Below are 20,132 nucleotides of genomic sequence, written 5' to 3'. Positions count from 1 at the left end.
AAAAAAAACGATCAATCATATGTAAATAATTTGTATTATATTGTTCGCTCTTTTTTATTTTTATTGTATCATCTTTCAATTTTATTTAGAGTAATAAAAGATATTCGGAAGTTAGTTTTTCAGTTGTTAAAATAAAAATCTGTATTATCGATCGTTATAGTAATCACGGTAACTACAATGTAGATTTATTTATTATAATAATAAAGAATACAAAGTACATAGAAATTCACGAATCCCCTTTTTTATCTACCTAGTTTCATTTTAGTTACTACCGAGACCACCAGTGGGTGATAATTGATTGCATACTGTATTCTTTGATAGTTTGTACCGTTCTTTGATAGTATTGTAGCGCTCTTTGATAACATTGTACTGTTCTTTGATAGTATTGTACCGTCATCGCGTTAAGTACATACTATCGCCCAGTGGTGGTACCGGTAATAACTAAAATGAAATTGAGTAGATAAAAAAGGGGACTTGTATGTACTTCTGTATTCTTTGTTTTGAAAGAAAAGTGATATTACCGACATTAGGTAAGGGCGCTATTTATTTAAATCTTACGAGAATGGGGATATCTAATGATAATTGAGTCAAGATATATGTGGTTTCATATTATAAAAATTTCGTGTGTAATGTGACGAATATTATAATCTTTTCTGTAGAATAAGATTGTAAAAATAACAGCATTTTAAAATGATATTTAGATATTGTAATTTATGTTATCAGAACATAAGTGTGTCAATTATAAATTTACGGAAGTATGGGGTTAGTAAACTTTAATTTTTAGCATGATTTTCGAATAGGTTATGTTTTTTAGGTGATGTTTCTTTTAGGTTATTCTTATTTCTTTTCTATATTTTTTATTTATAAAAATAATAATATATTTCTATTGGATTTAGAAAAGAGTTAGTACCAAACGTTTTAAAAAACATGAAGTTAAAAAACGGGAAGCATTTACTGCCGAAGAAAGGAAATCGAAAACACCAATAATCCTTTGCAAACGCCCGATGTTTAATTTCTACCAAGGTGATATTTATTCAAAATACGAAGAAATACCCTTAAACAGCAAAGGATGGAATCGTTCAGATTCCAAAGGAGATCATTTTTGTATTTATCCAGTTTGTATCATTTGTTTAAGTATTTCCATATAAAATCATACTTAAAAGACACGCTTAACAAATGCTAATCTTTTTAGGAAAAAACTTTAACATTAGATGAAGATATTAAAATGTCTACTTTTGAGAAATTCGATTTAGATCCTTCGTTATGCAAGAAATTACAGGAAATAGGCCATACAACGCCGTTAAAAATTCAGGAATGTGCTATACCAAAAATTCTGAGTGGTCTAAATACTGTAATAGCTGCTGAAACTGGATGTGGCAAAACAATGGCATATCTTATTCCTTTAATAGATCAAATTTTAAATTGGAAACCAATGTTAGAAAGACCTCTTAATTCTCCATTAGGATTAATCGTTACACCAAGTCGAGAATTAGCTATTCAGATAGGGGTTTGTTTTTTTTTCATATAATTCTCTCTACTATAATATAAATGTTATTTAATATGAATATATATAAATGAATATAAATATATATTTATTTATATAATACAGGAAGAAGCTAAAAAGTTGTCAAATGGTCTTGGTATTTCAACCAAAATCTTAATAGGTGGTAAAACAAAAAGATTGGTATCAAGGTTACCTATGGACGATGTCGATCTCGTTGTAGCAAGTTTTGGAGTTATCAGTAAACTGACCACTTTCAAAATTTATAAATTATATTGTGTCAAACATATTGTTCTGGATGAAGCGGATGCATTATTTCATGAATCATTTGATGGCAAACTTAATGTATTCATGAATAGGCTACAAGTGTGTATAAATTATACATATTCCATATACGATCTTGAAGATGAGATCATAATAATCTGTTTATATCGTAATATAGATTGCTCATGAACCAATAATAGATGAAAACGGAATGCCTAAAAATGCTCAATTGACATTAGCTTCTGCCACAATGCCTCAAAGAATCTCTGAAGTCTTAGGAAGCATAGTAAATGTAGGTCATATGAATAAATATATAGAAATAATTTATAAAATGTATAAGCAGTTTGTAATATAATAATATATTCAAATTTTAGGTCGATTCTCTGGTTAAAGTAGTTACAGAACAATTGCATCGTATTTCCGTACCTCAGACATTTGTGAGATTGGGTCCTAGTCAAAAACCGTACCAGCTATTAAAGTTTATAAAACCAAAAGTTAAATCTAAGGAACCAGTAATAATATTTAGTAATAATATCGCTACTTGCGATTTTATTAATATGTTCTTAAATGATTGTGGTATCAATAACATTTGTTTAAATGGTAACATGCCTTTGGAATTAAAACAAGGAAAATATCAGGAATTCAAGAATGGAAAAGTTAATGTATTATCAACTACGAACATTGGATCTAGAGGATTGGATACTGTCATGGTCCGACACATATTGAATTATGAATTTCCAATGGATACTGCTGATTATATTCACCGGTAAGGCTTGTTTACTTCAATATAACGAAAACAGACAGTATGTAATTAATTTCCTGTATTTTTAGATGTGGTAGAGTCGGAAGGGTAGGCAGTCATCAAGATTGTAAAATAGTCAATTTCATTAGCAGTGCTCTAGAAATTAAGATGGCTCAAAAGATCGAAAGAGCTATTCGCAAAAGAAAACCTATACCTATTTTTAATATAATGAAGGAAAAAATAGAAGATGATCTTGAACCTTTATTCTCTCCCGATGATGGCCAAGAAGACGATATAATTCAAGACATAAATGATGAGGGTAGTATTCCTTACTGAAAATTTTATACATAAATTATAATAATAAAATATATGACATATAATTTTTCAAAAGAATTCTTTACAAATTGGTAAATATGTAATGTGTGATCATTCGACCCAAAATTATAAGAGGATATGTATGTATGTGAGAAAATATCTATCTCCCTCGTCTAATATACATTCGTTTCCTAATTTAATTAGCTTATATGAGGCCAATGTGGTTAATTTTTCGTGTAAGAATGCAATGATGAAACTCTCGCAATGCTTGCCAACATGATTATCTGATTAGATTGGTATCATTATTTCTAATTTCATGTGATCTTAAACAACGGATTTTATTCTTTTTCGCTAATAAAATATTAGTTATCATAATTAAATATGATGTTTCAAAGTTCCGATGGGATTTTTTTAAATTTTAAGGGTTATTAGAATAGGTATTTTAACAATATTTTGACTCGTTTGTACGAATTGTTTCTAAATTCCAAAGTTTTAAAAAAAAGTAGCAGGAAGGCTTATGTCCATCCATATGTCAAGTATTCTGTCGTGTCTACTGACACACCCACACTGGACACCCACGCATAGTAAATAGTAATACTATAAGCCAGAACATACGTCTAGACCAGTTTATTACTCACTTTGCGTTTTAGTGAAATTAAAGATGGTCAGTACACGCTGCTGTTTTACTTTAGCCGGCTTTGACCATGTGGGTGTGCCATAGCAATTGAAATGGTGTCGCTAAACAATATCTTCGCGTGTTTCTTATCTCTTTGGAATGAACTACTGGTATTCACCTTTCCGAATTAAACTCAAAGGTTTCATTTAACCCTTTCTGATATTATGGGAGCGTATAGGATATACGTTCAGGAAATTTGCTCGCGATAAATATTATACAATCCTATGTAAGTATCAAATTTACATCCGACGAACTAATCTTTTTATAATCTTACAATAGTTTTAAAATATGTTCATATATTTTTAGCTATATTTAAGCTTCTAAAACGAATGAAAATTTTTATAAAATAAGAAAACAAAAAAAAATCTCTAATTTATAATAGATGTTTATATAAAAAGTGATAATAAAGATGAAAATAATTTATTATATGATTGTAATAATCAATATAAATCGTATTAAAATATATCTTTAGATTTGTTTATTTAACTAAAGTCTAAAACGCTAAACAAAGAATGCTCACTTTATTACTTCATTAAAAGACAATAATTTATATATAAAAAGAAGTATAATAAAGGATATTTTTTTGATAGATCGTGATAGACGATAAATGATTTACGTAGGTGGGTTGAAAAGTTTTGAGCCTAACATAGAAACAATGTTTTTTTTCAACATAATCTTAAAACTTAGAAAAAAATGATTTGTAAATAATGTACCCTCATCTCTGTAAAAAATGTTTCTTGACTTATATTACCAATAAAATAATAACAATTTGTTTTGGTAATGTTTGCGTTTATATTGATAGTCAGAAATTTGTCTTAATATTTTTTAATTTAAATTGTATTGAAACTTGTTAACAGACATTATGTCTGTTGTTTTAAATAAAATAATAAAAAATATTAATATAACGATTACGCATGTGTACAATAATGAGATGTTTTTTTGTCGAAGTGAGTTGGGTCACGAAAGGAGTACTTACTCGCGAACGTGCTAAGAGCGGTACTTATTATATAAAAAGATACGATGAGTCGCCGTTACCGACATGACAATGATAATGGACTAATTAGCGTGGTTAGTTGCGTGACATGTAGGACAGGAGGTTTGAAATCGAGATACACAAGTAATGCGGGACCTCGTGCTGCAGGAGAGCAAAGCAGATCGTATCTTTTACCCGCCTCGAACTCGTGCCACACGCGTAGTTTTCTACAGAATGAACTCTACAAGCCCGCATCTCTCTATATCAAGAAAGACATACGCATCAAAAAACTTATTCTTAAAGTTCCCAGATGAAAGGATATCTATAAGACGTAAAGAATTATGTTGAAATAATGTAAAATTTTGTTGTTTGATGGTCAACATTTTTAAATGAAGGAACATATAATAAATTTTGTACAAAAATTGTTCTATACCAGAAAAGACACGCATGTTAAATAACTTATTTTGAAAGATCTCAAATTGAAAGAAATCGATAAGACATAAAAAAATACGTTGGAAATGTAAAGTTACGTTTTTCGATAGATAACGTCTTTAACACTAAATATATCACGATCGGTCAAATTACTTATATATAATTTTTGAGGTCAAATTCTGCAATCAGTATTACAGATATTTTTTCATTTTATTTTACGAAAATTATAAAATAAAAATATTTGATTTATTATTTATAAAACCAATATCAAATTGATCATTAACTATATTCAATTATACAAAGTGTAACTTTAATATTCATAAAATTTCGATAGATTTAGTATAAAATGAATGTGGTTGCAGAATTTGTATGTATTAAATTTCGATAGAAGAACAATGGTAATAATTTCCTTTTTAATACTTATCTTTATTAGCTAATATAATATTTCGAATAAATATATAAAATTCTAACAAAATAAATCATATATTAAAGATTTTAACATCTTACGTTATTTATAATAAATTTTATGTTAAATTTTTGTAATTATATTATCTTATTGAAAATCATTTAAATTTATAGTATTTTATAGAATATCATTTATATAAAATGTCATGCTCAAATAAAAATATTTACATATATACGTAATGAGTAATAATAGTATAGATATTAATAAAAGTCAGAACAGAAAAGATAAATCGTATAAAGAAAATAATTAAAAATCGATATGTTACATTATTTCTATAGCAATCATAATTAATGAATGTAATTATAATATCTTATTTACGTTGGATAAGTTGAAATTAAGATATAATGTATCATTAATAAATTAGATAAATCATAAATATAAATAATACATGCGTATAAAAATGTATACAATTTTGAAACTCTTCTATAGAAAAGTATTTTAACTAATGCATTCGCGTTCGTCCAAATAAAAAACCATAAACAAAAAAAAAAAGGAACAAACTATAGACATATAGGATATCTCATTGATATCAATCCTTCGATCGCATCGATCCCCGGAGTAAGACTAGCACGTCGGCACGCGTTCTTTGGCCGTAGTGGTGGGGATAGCAAGTAGTGAATTGAAGTGGGGAGAGGCTCCGAAAGCGAGTGAGCGGTGGGGCGCCTCAGTCGTTCTGCGGAGCGCAACCTGTTAGCATTGTTTCTGTTTACTCTCGTTTTTTCTCATAAGAAAATTCGTTCTCGCGTAAAATATACATTTCCGCGTTAATTAGATTTTTACTAAACGTATAAGACGTATAACGCAGCATCGAATTATAACAGTGTTTATATTAATTATTATTTCACCATCTTTTTCTTAAAAGGAACGAGCCGGATCAGATCGGAAATCGGGATAACCGTTACCGAAAGTCCTCGATCTGCTACGAGTGAGTCGAGTGGTCACGTCCGGGTTGACGAACCCTCTACCTCCTCGTCGTCGTCGTCGTCGTCGTCGTCGTCGTCGTTGTCGTCCCACGGATACATACATTGTGTTTCTATACGAACAACGAATGTATGACTCCTCGTGGAATCCTTTATTTTGTTTCCTCTCTTTTTATCTCTTTTTATTCCCAACGTGTCACTGTTTTTTACGCGAAGAGGAGAGTTCATTAAAAAAAAAGAAGAGGAGGTAAACAAAGCTACATTTCTTCAGTGTTCTCCTTCTTTCTCTCTTTCTCTGTCCCTCTCTCTCTCACACACACACTTTATTTCTTTACCTGTGTCACTGTTCCCTGTATCTTTCTTTCTATCTGTGTGTGCTCGCGCGCGCACTCTCGTATCGAAATAAGGCAGCACACCATACCATCGTGAAGGAACGAAGAAGAAAAAGAAGGAAGGGCCGGTAAGGGAGAGAAGGGAAAGGAGAAAAGAAGCGAAGGGATCGAGTTGCGAGGAATCGATGCGTCGTCGATATCCTAGCGTCGAACGTTCCAACCAACAGGAGTCACGTTTTCCAAGTTTGACGATTTTTCTTTATTTTTCTTTCGGTAGTAAAGTAAGAACAGAACATTTGGTTTCAAGATAATTCTTAAAATACTACATTGACCGATTTGGTGAACCTACGTGAATTTTTTTGTCTATTTTGTTCTAACGTTTGATACCTAACTGTGTGATTAAAAAAAAAAAAAAGAAGAATAAGAAAAACAGGAAAAATTATTAAGAAAGGTGATCGTCCTAGTGTTTTTGTGCAAGGAAAACGAGTAGTCGCTATATTGGAGAGGAAGAGGGAAAGCGGCGTGCCGCTCTTCTGTGTGCCGCGACAGAGACGATCGTCACAGCCGGAAAACGTATGTAACATTTTTATTTACGTTAATATTATAAATTTTCTTATCCAAAATTTTTTTTTTTTTTTTTTTGTAGTGTTCGAAAAGTTATGGTAGGATAACGGTTTAAAATTGACTTTATATATAAGATAGTAAATACTTATGACTGTAATGAGAAATGATGTTATATTGACTCGTGAACAATAACTATCGAGTTGCTGAGGAAGTCCCAAATATAGGGACGAAACGTTCAACTGATAAATAGATTGTTCATCTAATTTAAATCTGTTCAAAAAAAATATCCCTAAGATTAAACTTAGTAATAATATTTTTATTTACTTTTATTTATATAACCGTTGACATTTTAACCATTTTTGTACGTGGGAATTATTTTCACATATTTCCATTCATTAATTCGGTAATAATATATATATATATATGTAATGCATTCAGAAAAATGTATAACTTTTTTTTATACCAATTGAAAATATCAAACATTAAAATTTATCATTTATACATTAATTTATTGAATTACTTGAAAATAAATGCTCATGACAGGTGCTCCAAAATTCCCAGTTGTCGGAATAAATGTTCATGTCAAAACGAATGCTGAATGCATTTCGAGTTTAAAGAGATAATTAAATCGGTTTATCTTCATATATTTAAAAAAATGTTTTTATTTGATCTTTCATGTACGTTTAATTAGAATTATTATATTTTACATTTTTTTTTAGATAAAATTATTATATTTTTAGAATGCATAAATATTGCATTATTTTTTTATATTATATTTTTTTAATTCTTTCAGTTGGTAATATTTCTGAAATTATTGAACGACGAACGAGAATAGATATATTTTAAAAGAGCAAAGACGATGGTTAAAATATGAACAGGATATGAGTCTTATCTAAATTCGCCGGAAACGTTCGAACGTTGCACACTAGCCTGTCAGAAGTTTATCTTACTTCAATAATTTTCAAAACGTTTGAAAGTATGCTTTTGCCCACGAATATTGAAGTTATACAAATGTCGACATTTTTTAAAAATTCATTACTTCTCTGTGTAGGTTCTATCTTTAAAATACTATTATCTTAGTCCTAATATTAACGAGATTATCAGAGAAATATTGCATTTTAGCTAAAACCAACAGCGTACGCGATAATATGTTTCTTATGAATGACTCGGTGTCATGTTTTAGTAAAGGAACGTCCTTGCGAAACGAAACGATGTACGGAATGCTAACCGGTAGCATCGATAAATATTCACGGTAAATGACGAAGGTAATTGCAAACGATACATTAACCGAATATATTTGTGTTACAAAACGATTATATAACATTTTCAGAGTTCGTATTTTATTGTTAGTTAAAAAAGTAAAATATGTACAATAGTTTCGTAAAATTCGTACGATATATAGAAAAATATACTAAATATATTATTTTTTTTATTTTTGAAAAAAAGATTATTAAATAAGAAAATTTTAGTTAAGAAAGGGAAGGACGTGTAAAATTTTAATTGGACGGTATCAGTATGTGGAAGAATCTTTGTTAGGTTTCTCGTTGTTGACCGACACGTGGGACGTGTAGAGTGGTCGAAGACCCTTCCTGCATTGCATAATCACGCACGGACGATCGGACATGACGATTGCTGCACAGTGAACCTCGTTAAGGTCTCGTTAAAATCTTTGTTATATGTATATCTGAACTTTCCATGAGCCTTTCGAGGACGATGAAAATAAAAGGATTCTCTGGTTTGACCTTTTACATCGTTTGACGCGACAATCGAGAATACTTTTCACAGATTACGAGATTTCCTTCTAATATGAATTGACTCGCTTGATAAAATTATCGTAAAAATGTACATAACATACTTTTACATTTCTTTTTTTAAACGTTTTATTTTAATACAAATTTTGTCGACTTTACGAGACCATAGGTTAAAAATTCAAGTCGACAATTTTCATTCGTTTGTTTTTTTTGTTGGTGTTGTTGATAATTCAACGAGTAAACTGATAGTTTAAAATTGCTTTTACAAAAAATTGATTAATAAAAATAATGTTGATTTTACAAAATGTTAAGTTAATAATTCGAGTGAAAATTTTAATTATTTTTGTTTAAACTCAGCCGATAAAACGGTCACTTTATTTTATTTTATTTTATTTTATTTTATTTGCTGTGTTTCAAAATTTTGTAGAACACTGTTCAGAGTCAAACAATTCAAAAGTGAGCATCCTTGTTGATCGGCGTAACTTTAACAAGCGCGAGAATAAAATATGGGGTCGTTATTGCCGGTAATTTGTACATACGCACGGTGTCATGTGCCATCGATAGGGACAATGACCGGATTATTTCAAGCGTATTTTCCACCATTGCAAGCTAACGTCGACTAACGATATTTTTCGAATTATTCCAAAATCTTTATAAAATAAATCAATGTAAACTCATCATCTGAAGGTTATCCACTTGATTTCACATTAATTGAATTTTTTGATATCGTTTTTGCGTGGGTTTTATTTTTCAGTTTTTKTTTTTTTTTTTTTCAAATTTACGTGGGTTGATGATAAATTACAATCATCCGTTTAACTCGCTCCTAGAAAAAACGCGAATGAATTAAAAATTTGACGAAATTTTCCATAAGTGAGACTTCGTAAGTGATCTGTCGAATGAATAAGACTGGCAGGCTATTTCGTGAGAGTAAGCGCACGCGTAACCAATGAAGATCGTGTGTGGGCGAGAGTGTATGCTGTGTATTCGAATGTTACGTGTGTCGTGTGTGCGTGTATGAAAGAGAGCCTGTGAAAGAATAATCAAGTCGCGGCTTTCGTGGGCGACTTAAAAAATTAAACAGAAACAACCATGACTTCCGCGAACTCATCTTTATATCTCTCTTTTTTTATTCTCTTTGCTTGTTTTACTTTGTACTGGTTTACTTATGATTGTTTTTGTTTTTTTTTCTCTTTATAACAAATATTATACGAATAGATTTATAAATCTATATCTGTAGTTTTTTCGCTCTATTTTATAGTGTATTTTTTTTCTATAAATTTCAATAGGTACTCTATGTGGGTGAATTAATTGTTTTCAGTTATACATACTTAAATTTAAAAACAAAAAGAAAAAATTCTTTGGTTGCGGTACAAAACTTTTCAACCCACTCTCGTAATAAATAATGACTCAATAAATCATTCTCTTATTGTATTAAAAACAGGGAATAAGAATGTATCGAATCTATGTACTTATCAATAATTTTCATTAAAAGAATATTCTATCACTGGTGAATCTTCTCTGTCTTTTTTTTTTTTTTTTTTATCTAACTTCCAACAAGTATGAATTAATTTGATATACTTATCGATATGTATGATTTACGAATTATCTAATACCTACATAAGCATCGTTGAAATTATATCTTAAAAAATTCATTTTTAAATATTAATCGATATGTATTTAATCGTAAATTCATCGCATGCCGCTCATTCATTATTGTTCATTCATTCAATCTATCCATAGGTAATAAATCTTTATTCGTCTTTTTATTATTTAACCGTTTATTTATCTTATTATCAATTCGAATTATGTTGTTGAAGACACGGGATAATAATTGCAAGTTCTTCTTATCAATCGCATCGCTTCGTATCTTTCTCTTGAAAATAATATTATCTTATCAAACGGTAAAACGATTATTATGTTATGTTACGTTTTAATTAATTCGATTTTCTTTTTTCATATTCTCTTTCAATTAGGAATATGTATAGAAAAAATATCGAAAATCAGCACGAACTCTTTTCAAACCATCAAGTACTTATGAGAATCAATTGAAAAGTTTTGAGCTTTAACAGAAAAAATTTTATTTATTTTTTTTAAATAATAGTGAATTCGGATCGAAAAGAAATTGTTTCAATGTTAGGTTCAAAACTTATCAACTCACCCACTTTATTATTAAGATGTTCGAAAAGTTCGTGTTGATTTTTAGAAAAATTGTGTGATGTGCGTTAAAAAATATGTACGTACTCTTCGGATAAGCTAATACAATTGGAAAAAATTCAGTGACGATCTTGACCTAGAAGTATATCGTGTAGACGTCCTTGATTCTTCGATTGCTATTTGTTATTCCGAGACGTTGCGAAATAATGACATACACACACACACGCACACATGTACATACTTACATATACGCATATGTGACTATTTACGATTAGACCGGAAGAACGAAGCCGTTCGCGACAGGAAGTATCTGTTCCTGTGTCCTATGTGTTATATGTGTTTATACATGTGCGAGCAGGTACACACGTGTTCTTTTCTTCTGTCTCTCATGTCAGTAAAATTCTACAAAAGAGTCGACCACTCCCACTCGGAAGATGATTCGCTTAGGAATTCGTAGCGGTCCGAAACGGAGCGGATCGTCCAACGGTCGTTATATGCCAGAGAAAAAGAAAGAACTTATACTTCTATATATATATTCCTATACTTTTATACTCGTACAACTTATATATGTATATATGAGTAGAAGTTATTGTATTCCGGTCACGTATAACCAATGGTAGTTCGTTATTACGCCTACTTCCGTTCACTCGATGGTTCTATCGAAATGACTACTCCCTTAATGTGCTTCTTGAATGCATCCTGTATAAATATTACAAATAATGTTTTTCCTTACTGATTTCTTTTTGTTTCTATTCCTTCTGTTTTTTTTTATTTTCTTTTGCTTGAGATAAAAATAGATATATTTTTGTATTTTATTAGAAATGATTTGTCATTTTTTCTTTTTTTTTTATGAGGTAGTATGTTATGATTCTTATTAATTTTTTCTTATATATTATAAGATTGTCTTATTTTAATTTGTCCTTCGTAATTATCATTATTTTGTTCGATTATAAATAGAAATAACCAAGACAGAATTTTTTTTCTATAAAATTTGTACTTTAGAATGTTTATATATATATATACGAATGAGTAAATAATTTCTTTCTTATTGTTAGTTTAAAATTAAATAAGATATCTTATATAAGATTTAAAATACATAAAGTTGGGATATTAATATTATATAATTTAGATAAAAACTTAATAAATTGATTCATAATTTATTATTTATGGATACACAACACTGGAATTGTTCTAATTGTAAGACATATTATTTATTAAAATTTAATTGAATCGTGTAAAAACGTACATAAGTTTCATAAATACAGTTTTGAATAAATATTTCAAATTTCTCAATATTTATTGTTTTAAGCAAGCAATCCAGGAAAATTTTATTTTGAGAATATACGATAAAAAATATACGAGAATTACGATGAGCTATGCGAATTTTATTTTTTTTCTTTTCCCTGTCGTAGAAAATATTTTAAATAGGAAAAAATAAAAAGGAAGTTCTCTTGGCTGTTTAAAACGAGCTTCTATTCTAAAATACCAATGCGCTCTTGCTTGCCTTCCTCGGAATCCGAGGACAGCTGCAAGCGCATACCTGAACGGATTCGGTGCCAGGATTGTATTGTGTATGTAAGATAGTATATTAAGCTTATTCGTATTTGAGACAGGGCTGTGACCTCTTTTTTTCGTGGAATATCGAATAGCTACTCTTGGTTTAAATACTTATATTTATTATTTCTTTATTTATTAATGCAAGATCTTTAACAAATTTAGAATCACTATGTTTTATATATCGGATCAAACAAATAATTATTTCCATTTTGATTTTATTTTGTTTGTAAGAAATAATTTAAAAAAAAAAAAAGTCAAGTTTTATAAATATAATTAAATATATGCTATAAACGCGCGAACAAAACTTTTCGATGGATTAAATATTTTTGTAAGATTAATTTCATACTTCACGCGCAATATACGCATACGTATGTTAGCATTTCATATATATATTATGTAAAAAAATCTTGTATTAAGATATTCAATAATTAGACAGCGTGTTACGTATAGATTATGCATAGATCATTGAATAGAAAAATAAACCTTCGTGTATTACTGGAAAGTGACCTAATTATAACATTACTATCGGAGAGAAAGTAGGTTTCAAGAAAATAGGTAATATCGAGTTCGAATAATAATACATAACAAGATTTAGCGCTTTTTATTTTTAAAAAGTGATACTATAAAGAAAAATGAAAGAAATTGAAACACGATAAAAATAGAAAGAAAAGAATTTTGTTTAACTCGAAAGAAAGTATCGAACAGTGTTCATAGAAAATCATAAGAACGCAAAAAGAAGGACATACATAATATTATATACATGTATGCACAGAAGACATTAAAAGAAATAAGAAGAATAAAGGAACGTTTCATTGTCAGTGGCACGTGTGCATGCGTTGCACCAAGCTAAAGATGCACTCACGATGATCGTTACACTCCGGCCGGTGTGTAACTCGTAGTGTAAGTGCATTGACTTCATCTGTTCGATGATAAACATTCGTCTTCGTGTTCGACGAAGCGTTAGGCTTATTGGTCTACTACGATGTTTTCACTTTATAACACTGGAAAAAGAAAAGAGAATTAAGTGAAAAAACTTGGCGAGTTTCGTTTTGTTGATAAAAAGAAAAATATAATCTACAATAGTGAATCGAACAGGAACCGTCTTTCATTTGTACCCTTCCTTTACCCTTTACTTCACTTTTCTCTTCTTCTTGTTCTTCTTTATGTTCTTTTTCTTCTTTCGTCTCGAGATGGATTTGTCTGGAAGCCGAGCTCATCCTCCAATCCTCTCGACCCTTTTTTTTTTCTTTTACCCTTCAACGAGCTTTTCGTTTAGCATCGGGTGGAATATTAAAAAAAGAAAAAAAAAAAAATCCACTTATCACTTGAATATATGTATGTAAAGATGTAAGGGATGGTGGAATTAAAAGGGAGTATGAAACTCCGATGATGGCTCCTAATATCTCGAGGTCACGTCTCTTTCACTTGTGAACTTTTACGAAGACCATCGAAAGAGAAAACCTTCTTGAGAACCTTCTTTATATTTTAGATAACATTTTTTGTATAGAACATTCTTAAGTATTTTTAATAGTCTTACTATAAGAATTTTCTAATACACTTTAACAAACACTTGAAAATATTTTATACATATTTAATTTATATTATAACAAATGTTTTATAATATTTTATAATATATATGATATAATATTTCGATTTTTTATAATTTAATTTTATATATTATAAAAGCTGTTTTCTTTCCAAAACTAAAGAACATATCAATTTTATTTTTATAATAATAAAATAATACAAGGTGGCTGATCCTTTAGCATATAGCAGATTTTGTTAGAGAGGATTTTTAAAATATTTAGATTTCTTTTTATATGAAAGAGATGATATTCAACTTTTGGTATTCAGATAGCTCTCATTAAACTGAATAATAGTAACTCAATTTTTTTTTTATTAAAAATTAATACTATCTTTCATTTAAAAAATATACAGGACTCACTTTTTTCATTCCTCTTCCTATTAAGTCACTTTCAAAATATGATATCCTCTCATTAGGTATTCTCATTCGATTATGAAAAAACAATTTGTAACACTTTATTTGAACCATTCTGTATAGTATAACTTTAATTTGGCAAATATTAACTTTCGAATATGAACTAATAATTACTTTTATTGCAAAATGATGTAATAAGAAAAACCATACGCGAGAGTATAATTTGAATTTAATGTACGATTTAAAAGATATTCAAGCAATTTGTCTGCTTTCGAGGACAAATAGTGTATCAGTTGTGCGAGGTATGCTCCAATAAATCTCAACGACGATACAATTTCACGTTACTTATTTGCTAACTCGATACGGTTCGATTAGCGTCTCGTACAAGTCATCCACGCTAGTCACTACTTTTACGAAAGAAAAATTGAATGCACAGAACGCGGTACTCCGTAACGTCATGCAGTTTCACAGCATTCGCCATTATTAATATCCTTCGAGATATTATGATACAGTGAATTTATCGTAATGGTGAACATTAGTGAGACTAGTACTGCGTGAAAAATATATTATAATGAATCTGAAATAATTGTTCAATGGCGTTTAATTTACTTTATAATCGACTTTTACAAGTATAATAATATGACGGAATAATAAAATATTATGAATGTAAATAAATTCACAATTCAAATATTTTATCTTAATTTTTTTCATATAATATAACAATTAATGATAAGAAATTAATAACGAAACAAATAGTTACAAACGCGATTTCATTTAGATAAATATTTATTTTCATTCGATTGTATTTTGATAATAACTTTTTTTTTTTTTTTTTTTTTTTTAAGAAACAATAATATCAATAATTTCTCGATAATTATTCTTTGCGATGAATAAATAAGGACGTTACCGGCTAGACAATTTCCTGCAACGATAACCCTTTCCCGCATCATCGAATTATTAGAAGTTATCGTGCAGCGGCCGCGTAAGGCAGGATACAGGTTCTTTAAACGCAGCCGAACGCAATTAATTAGAGCCGGATGCGGCGATTGACCTCTGGGTGGTTCGTCGGGGACCATCCGGAGGGTAGTCCCTTTATTTTGAACTCTTCCCAACTTTATCGTTGTGCCGTGATCGCAAACCCGATCCCGTTCAGTTCAAAGGATCTATGCGGGTCATCCTCTTGAGACATAGTCTTCCTTTTTTATATGTCAATCTGTTTTATTAAATATTATACATATTTCTATATAACAATGAAAAAATGAATTCAAAAACACACATTTCAATTAACAAAAATAGTTTTCATTATATTTTAATATATATTTATTAATATAATTAATAAATATCTGTGACGCGCGCGTTGATAGTACATTATTTCTTTATTTCAAAAATTATTAACGTAATTTAAATATGAATCAAAAAATGTGTAATGTGAGATAAGAGAAAATCTTTCTTAAAAAATCCTTCGAGGAAAGAAATGGCGTTTTTTTTTAAGGAAAAGGATCATGGCACTTCGGTAGTCCAGTATGACAGTACGAAGCAGAGTAGACGGTAGACCATTCGGTATTCATCGTTCTTCGCTGTATTGTTTATGAGTGAATGGCAGGAACACAAAGAGGAACGCATGAGATATGAACGCATTCCTGGGCATATACCGCGATATCCCCCTTCGCAGGAAAGCATCGAAGGCAACGTAGAAGGGTCCCGGAATGAATGGAAAAGAGTTTCCTTCGCGTGAAACTGCGGGAGCGTGAAAAACGCTTCGGGGTGCATATTTTAATCCTGCGGCGCGACAGAGAAAGTCGGAGTGTTCAGTATCACCCTTTCTCTCTCTCTTTCTTTCTCTCTTTGTCTATCTATCTTTTTATCTTTTTTAAAGAAAAATTGCATCTTGTTAGTCAACGTCATTTTTTACTATATTTTTATTTCTTTTATCTTTCAATTATATGCAACTTAGTTTAAGAATGTTTTTATTATTTAGGTATATTTCGAGCTTAAAAAATGATAACATTTAATAAATTTACAACTTTTTGTATGATCTATATTAAAAAATGATCTTTTAATCAGTAATATTTTGTAGAAAATATTTTGTTAACTTTAGAAATGTTTTATTATATTTGGATTCTTCTTATAAAATGATACACAATTATTTTTTAATTATGAGTACAGTAGGATTTTGATCAATCAGCGTGATTGGGGAACAAGTAAGTTCCTATTGTGCATCCCGACTCGATTTTAACAGATTGGGACATAATGTTAATGCAGTTATGGTAACCATAGGAAGTATGATGAGCTTCAATATGTAATAGGTCATGGTTCCTGAAATTTCTAGAAGGAACATAGGAAAAAGTCGAATGATATTTGAACAGTTGATAAAACCACTAAAAATTTTGCAAGCAAACAGTACATCAGATATCATCCTCCTATTACTCAGCGTAGACATATTCATATACTTGAGAATATCATCATAGTCATAATATGTGAATGACATAAGTTCGAAACTATGTGCAGCTGCAAGTCTTAGAAATTCGTGCTGATCTTTTTCAATGTCATAATTATGAAATTTAGTATAAGGGTACCATATTACGCTATTTGAGTTAATGATAATGAAAGTGATTTAAAAGTCATATATATATATATATTCCATTTTCACTTATGATACATTTTATTTTTTCGATAAATCTAGTTCAGTCATATAAGTAATCATCTTTGTTCAGAATAAAGTATTCTAAAGTATGAATTTCACAGCTAGGAGGAGACCGAAGTTCTTAAGACAAATGCGAAGGAGATGCTCTTTTAGAGCGAGGGGAAAAAATATAAAAAAAAGGAGAAAAGACATAAGGAAAGAAAGAAAGAAAGAAAGAAAGAGAGAGAGAGAGAGAAGGAAGAGAAAGTAGAAAACGTCTCATAAGGATGCACGAGGCGAATATAACGAGCATCCAAGATCTATGCGCCGAACTACTCCTCTTTCTTCTCACGATCTCTTTTTCCCACGAAAAGCGACTTTACTATTACTATTACGTTTCTCCTTCTTATTTTTCTTCTTCTTTCGCGATAAGCTACACGCTTATTTTATCCTTTTCTTCATCCTTCTTTATTTATTTCTATCTTCCTTTTTATTCTTTTCCTCTTACTCTTCCTCCTCCTCCTCCTCCTCCTCCTCCTCCTCCTCTTTTGTCCTTATTTTTCTTTCGGAAGCCAACGGAATATACTGTTACAAAAGGACGCACAGCTAACTGTAAAACATTCACCGAAGCATACTCGCGCGAGCGTTTAAACGCGAGTAAAGTTATCAAGCGAGCAAAACGCATCGAGATGCCAACGTCACCTGGCATACGGGAAATTATCATACCGTATATATGTTTGTATGATCCGTTCATTCTATTGTTTTTTTTTCTTTACGCTCAAAATACAAGATTGTTACTTAAAAGCAAAGTGTTTTACATATTTATATTTATAGAAACTTTTTTCAATATTATAATGATAAGAATATATATATATATATATGAAATTTAACAAAAACCTTTGAAAATATCCAAAGATAATCTCTCCTATTACAAATATCCAAAATATAATTTTTATTAAACATTGATAAAAAAAAAAAAAAAGAACACGCGTTCAAAATCATAGAAAATGATTTTTTTGAGTTTTCATCTTTTAAATCATAAAAATTTCGTTTAGAAGTTTGTCATTCATACTAAACATTTTCCTTTTATTGTTAGATTTTGCAGCGTCGAGCAGTTCTAACGTTTTATTCAAAGTAACAGTAGTTGTAGTAGTAATAGAAGTAATGGAGTAGTTAATCTTTATATCCACGACACGCGCCGCTTCAACATGCAGCTGTTCATCTTCACTGGCTTTGCGTGTGGTATACCTATTTTTGATGGTTTGCCCTGAGCCGTACGAATGGGCATTTCGTGTACGAAAAAGACGGAGGAGTTAAAAGAAAAAAAGAATGAAAAATTCACACACATACACACACACTCTTTGTGTGCATTGATTTATTTAATTATTAAATATTAATAAGATATCTACTAATAAACTATTCTTAATGGAACAATGAATTAGTTACTAAATACAATTTAACTTTATCTTTCTAATGTTAATTATAATCATTATCATGGGGTTTGAAATTTGTATTAGGTATTTTACAGGTATTACATCGAATTTATTATTATATTATTTTATTTATGTATTAATATATTACTACTAAATAATCCACATATTCGGTATAATATAAAAAATATTTAATGTTTGATTAGAATCACTATTATTAGATATGATTAATAATTTATCACCAATTGGTAATTATATCTAAACTGAACGCAAGCTTAAAATGTTCAATTTAAAATATCCGATTTTCTTTTTTTCCACTCTAAGTATATTAAAAGATAATATGAACTATATATTTACTAAAAATGGAGTAAAATAGTCGGACCATAAAATACACATGGTACACACATACACACACGCGCGCACGTTATTAACTTACTCGGCTATAGCAATGCTTTTCTAATACTCTCTAATCGTTCTAAACGTTTTATCATTCAACTGAAAGGTTTTTAAGAAAATCAAGTTTCGAGGATCTTTACGCAACGATGAACGATATATACGTATAATAACTAACATTTTTCTTTTTTATTTTTATATTTTATTAATCTATTGCTCCACTTGTAATTGGATATTCTATATGCGAACATGTATCAAGATTTCTCTCGTTATCGTTCTAGTTAAATCTCCGATGAAAAGCGACGATGCTCGCAATTCACTCCGTGCTCGAATTCATTAAGAATCATTAAGGATCCAAGTGTAGTCGAGTTTCGAGTTGATTAACGGTCATACATTAATGTGAATCGTTTTGTAAAGAAAATTGTTCGTAAGTCGCGTAAAAATTATAACAACTTACGCAAGAAAACTTCTTCTAATACCGCAGCATTTAAACAAAACAAAAAAAAACTATAATATAACGAGAATAACGATTCTTTTCTTTTGCATAATAGTTTGTTTTCAATCGATAATAAAATTATACAAAAATTTTATATAGCTTTTAAATAGATCATCAATGTATCACGTCTATTAAAATTTTCATTTGTAAGATTTTCTAATCAATTTTTATTGATATTATAAAAATGATAATAAAGAAATCTTGATAATAAATTGGATTATGTTATATAATGAACAAAACACGATACGCATTTAATCATTTTGCATATTACAGTTATCGTTATTAACGTATATAAAAATGATGAAAATTTATTTGATGAAAATATATATTTATTTCCAGCAAATTATATTATAAATACTAGACATTAAATATGAATCATGGAAAAAAAGAAACAAATGTCTAACTTGATAATTTTACATAGGACAAAGTAGTATTAGGTCACTGGCATTCGGGTGTTCGCCCTCCATGGAAAGGGGAATAATGAGAGGCACACGGTAAAAAGGTTCCTCTTTCCCTCTCTCTCTTTCTCTCTCTCTCTCTCTCTCTCTCTCTCTCTCTCTCTCTTTCTCTCTTTCTCTCTTCCTCCTTTTCCTCTTGCACCTTT

At 29.8% G+C, this 20,132-nt stretch overlaps 1 protein-coding gene across 1 annotated transcript; it reads left to right on the top strand.

Moving 5' to 3' along the window:
- Window positions 1-582: 582 nt before the first annotated feature.
- LOC106784247 (probable ATP-dependent RNA helicase DDX28) lies at window positions 583-2,900 on the top strand. The gene is made up of 7 exons (XM_014743582.1): window positions 583-762; window positions 897-1,115; window positions 1,193-1,507; window positions 1,610-1,867; window positions 1,944-2,057; window positions 2,140-2,531; window positions 2,597-2,900. The coding sequence occupies exons 1-7, from the start codon at window positions 691-693 to the stop codon at window positions 2,841-2,843; spliced, it is 1,617 nt and encodes a 538-aa protein (XP_014599068.1). The 5' UTR covers window positions 583-690; the 3' UTR covers window positions 2,844-2,900.
- Window positions 2,901-20,132: the final 17,232 nt, after the last annotated feature.

The sequence above is a fragment of the Polistes canadensis genome, unplaced genomic scaffold (genome assembly GCF_001313835.1).
Source record: "Polistes canadensis isolate GaletaPanama2010 unplaced genomic scaffold, ASM131383v1 scaffold_32, whole genome shotgun sequence".
Classification (NCBI taxonomy): domain Eukaryota; kingdom Metazoa; phylum Arthropoda; class Insecta; order Hymenoptera; family Vespidae; genus Polistes; species Polistes canadensis.
The sequence above is the reverse complement of the archived record's forward strand: the minus strand, read 5'-3'. Positions and strand labels throughout refer to the sequence as shown.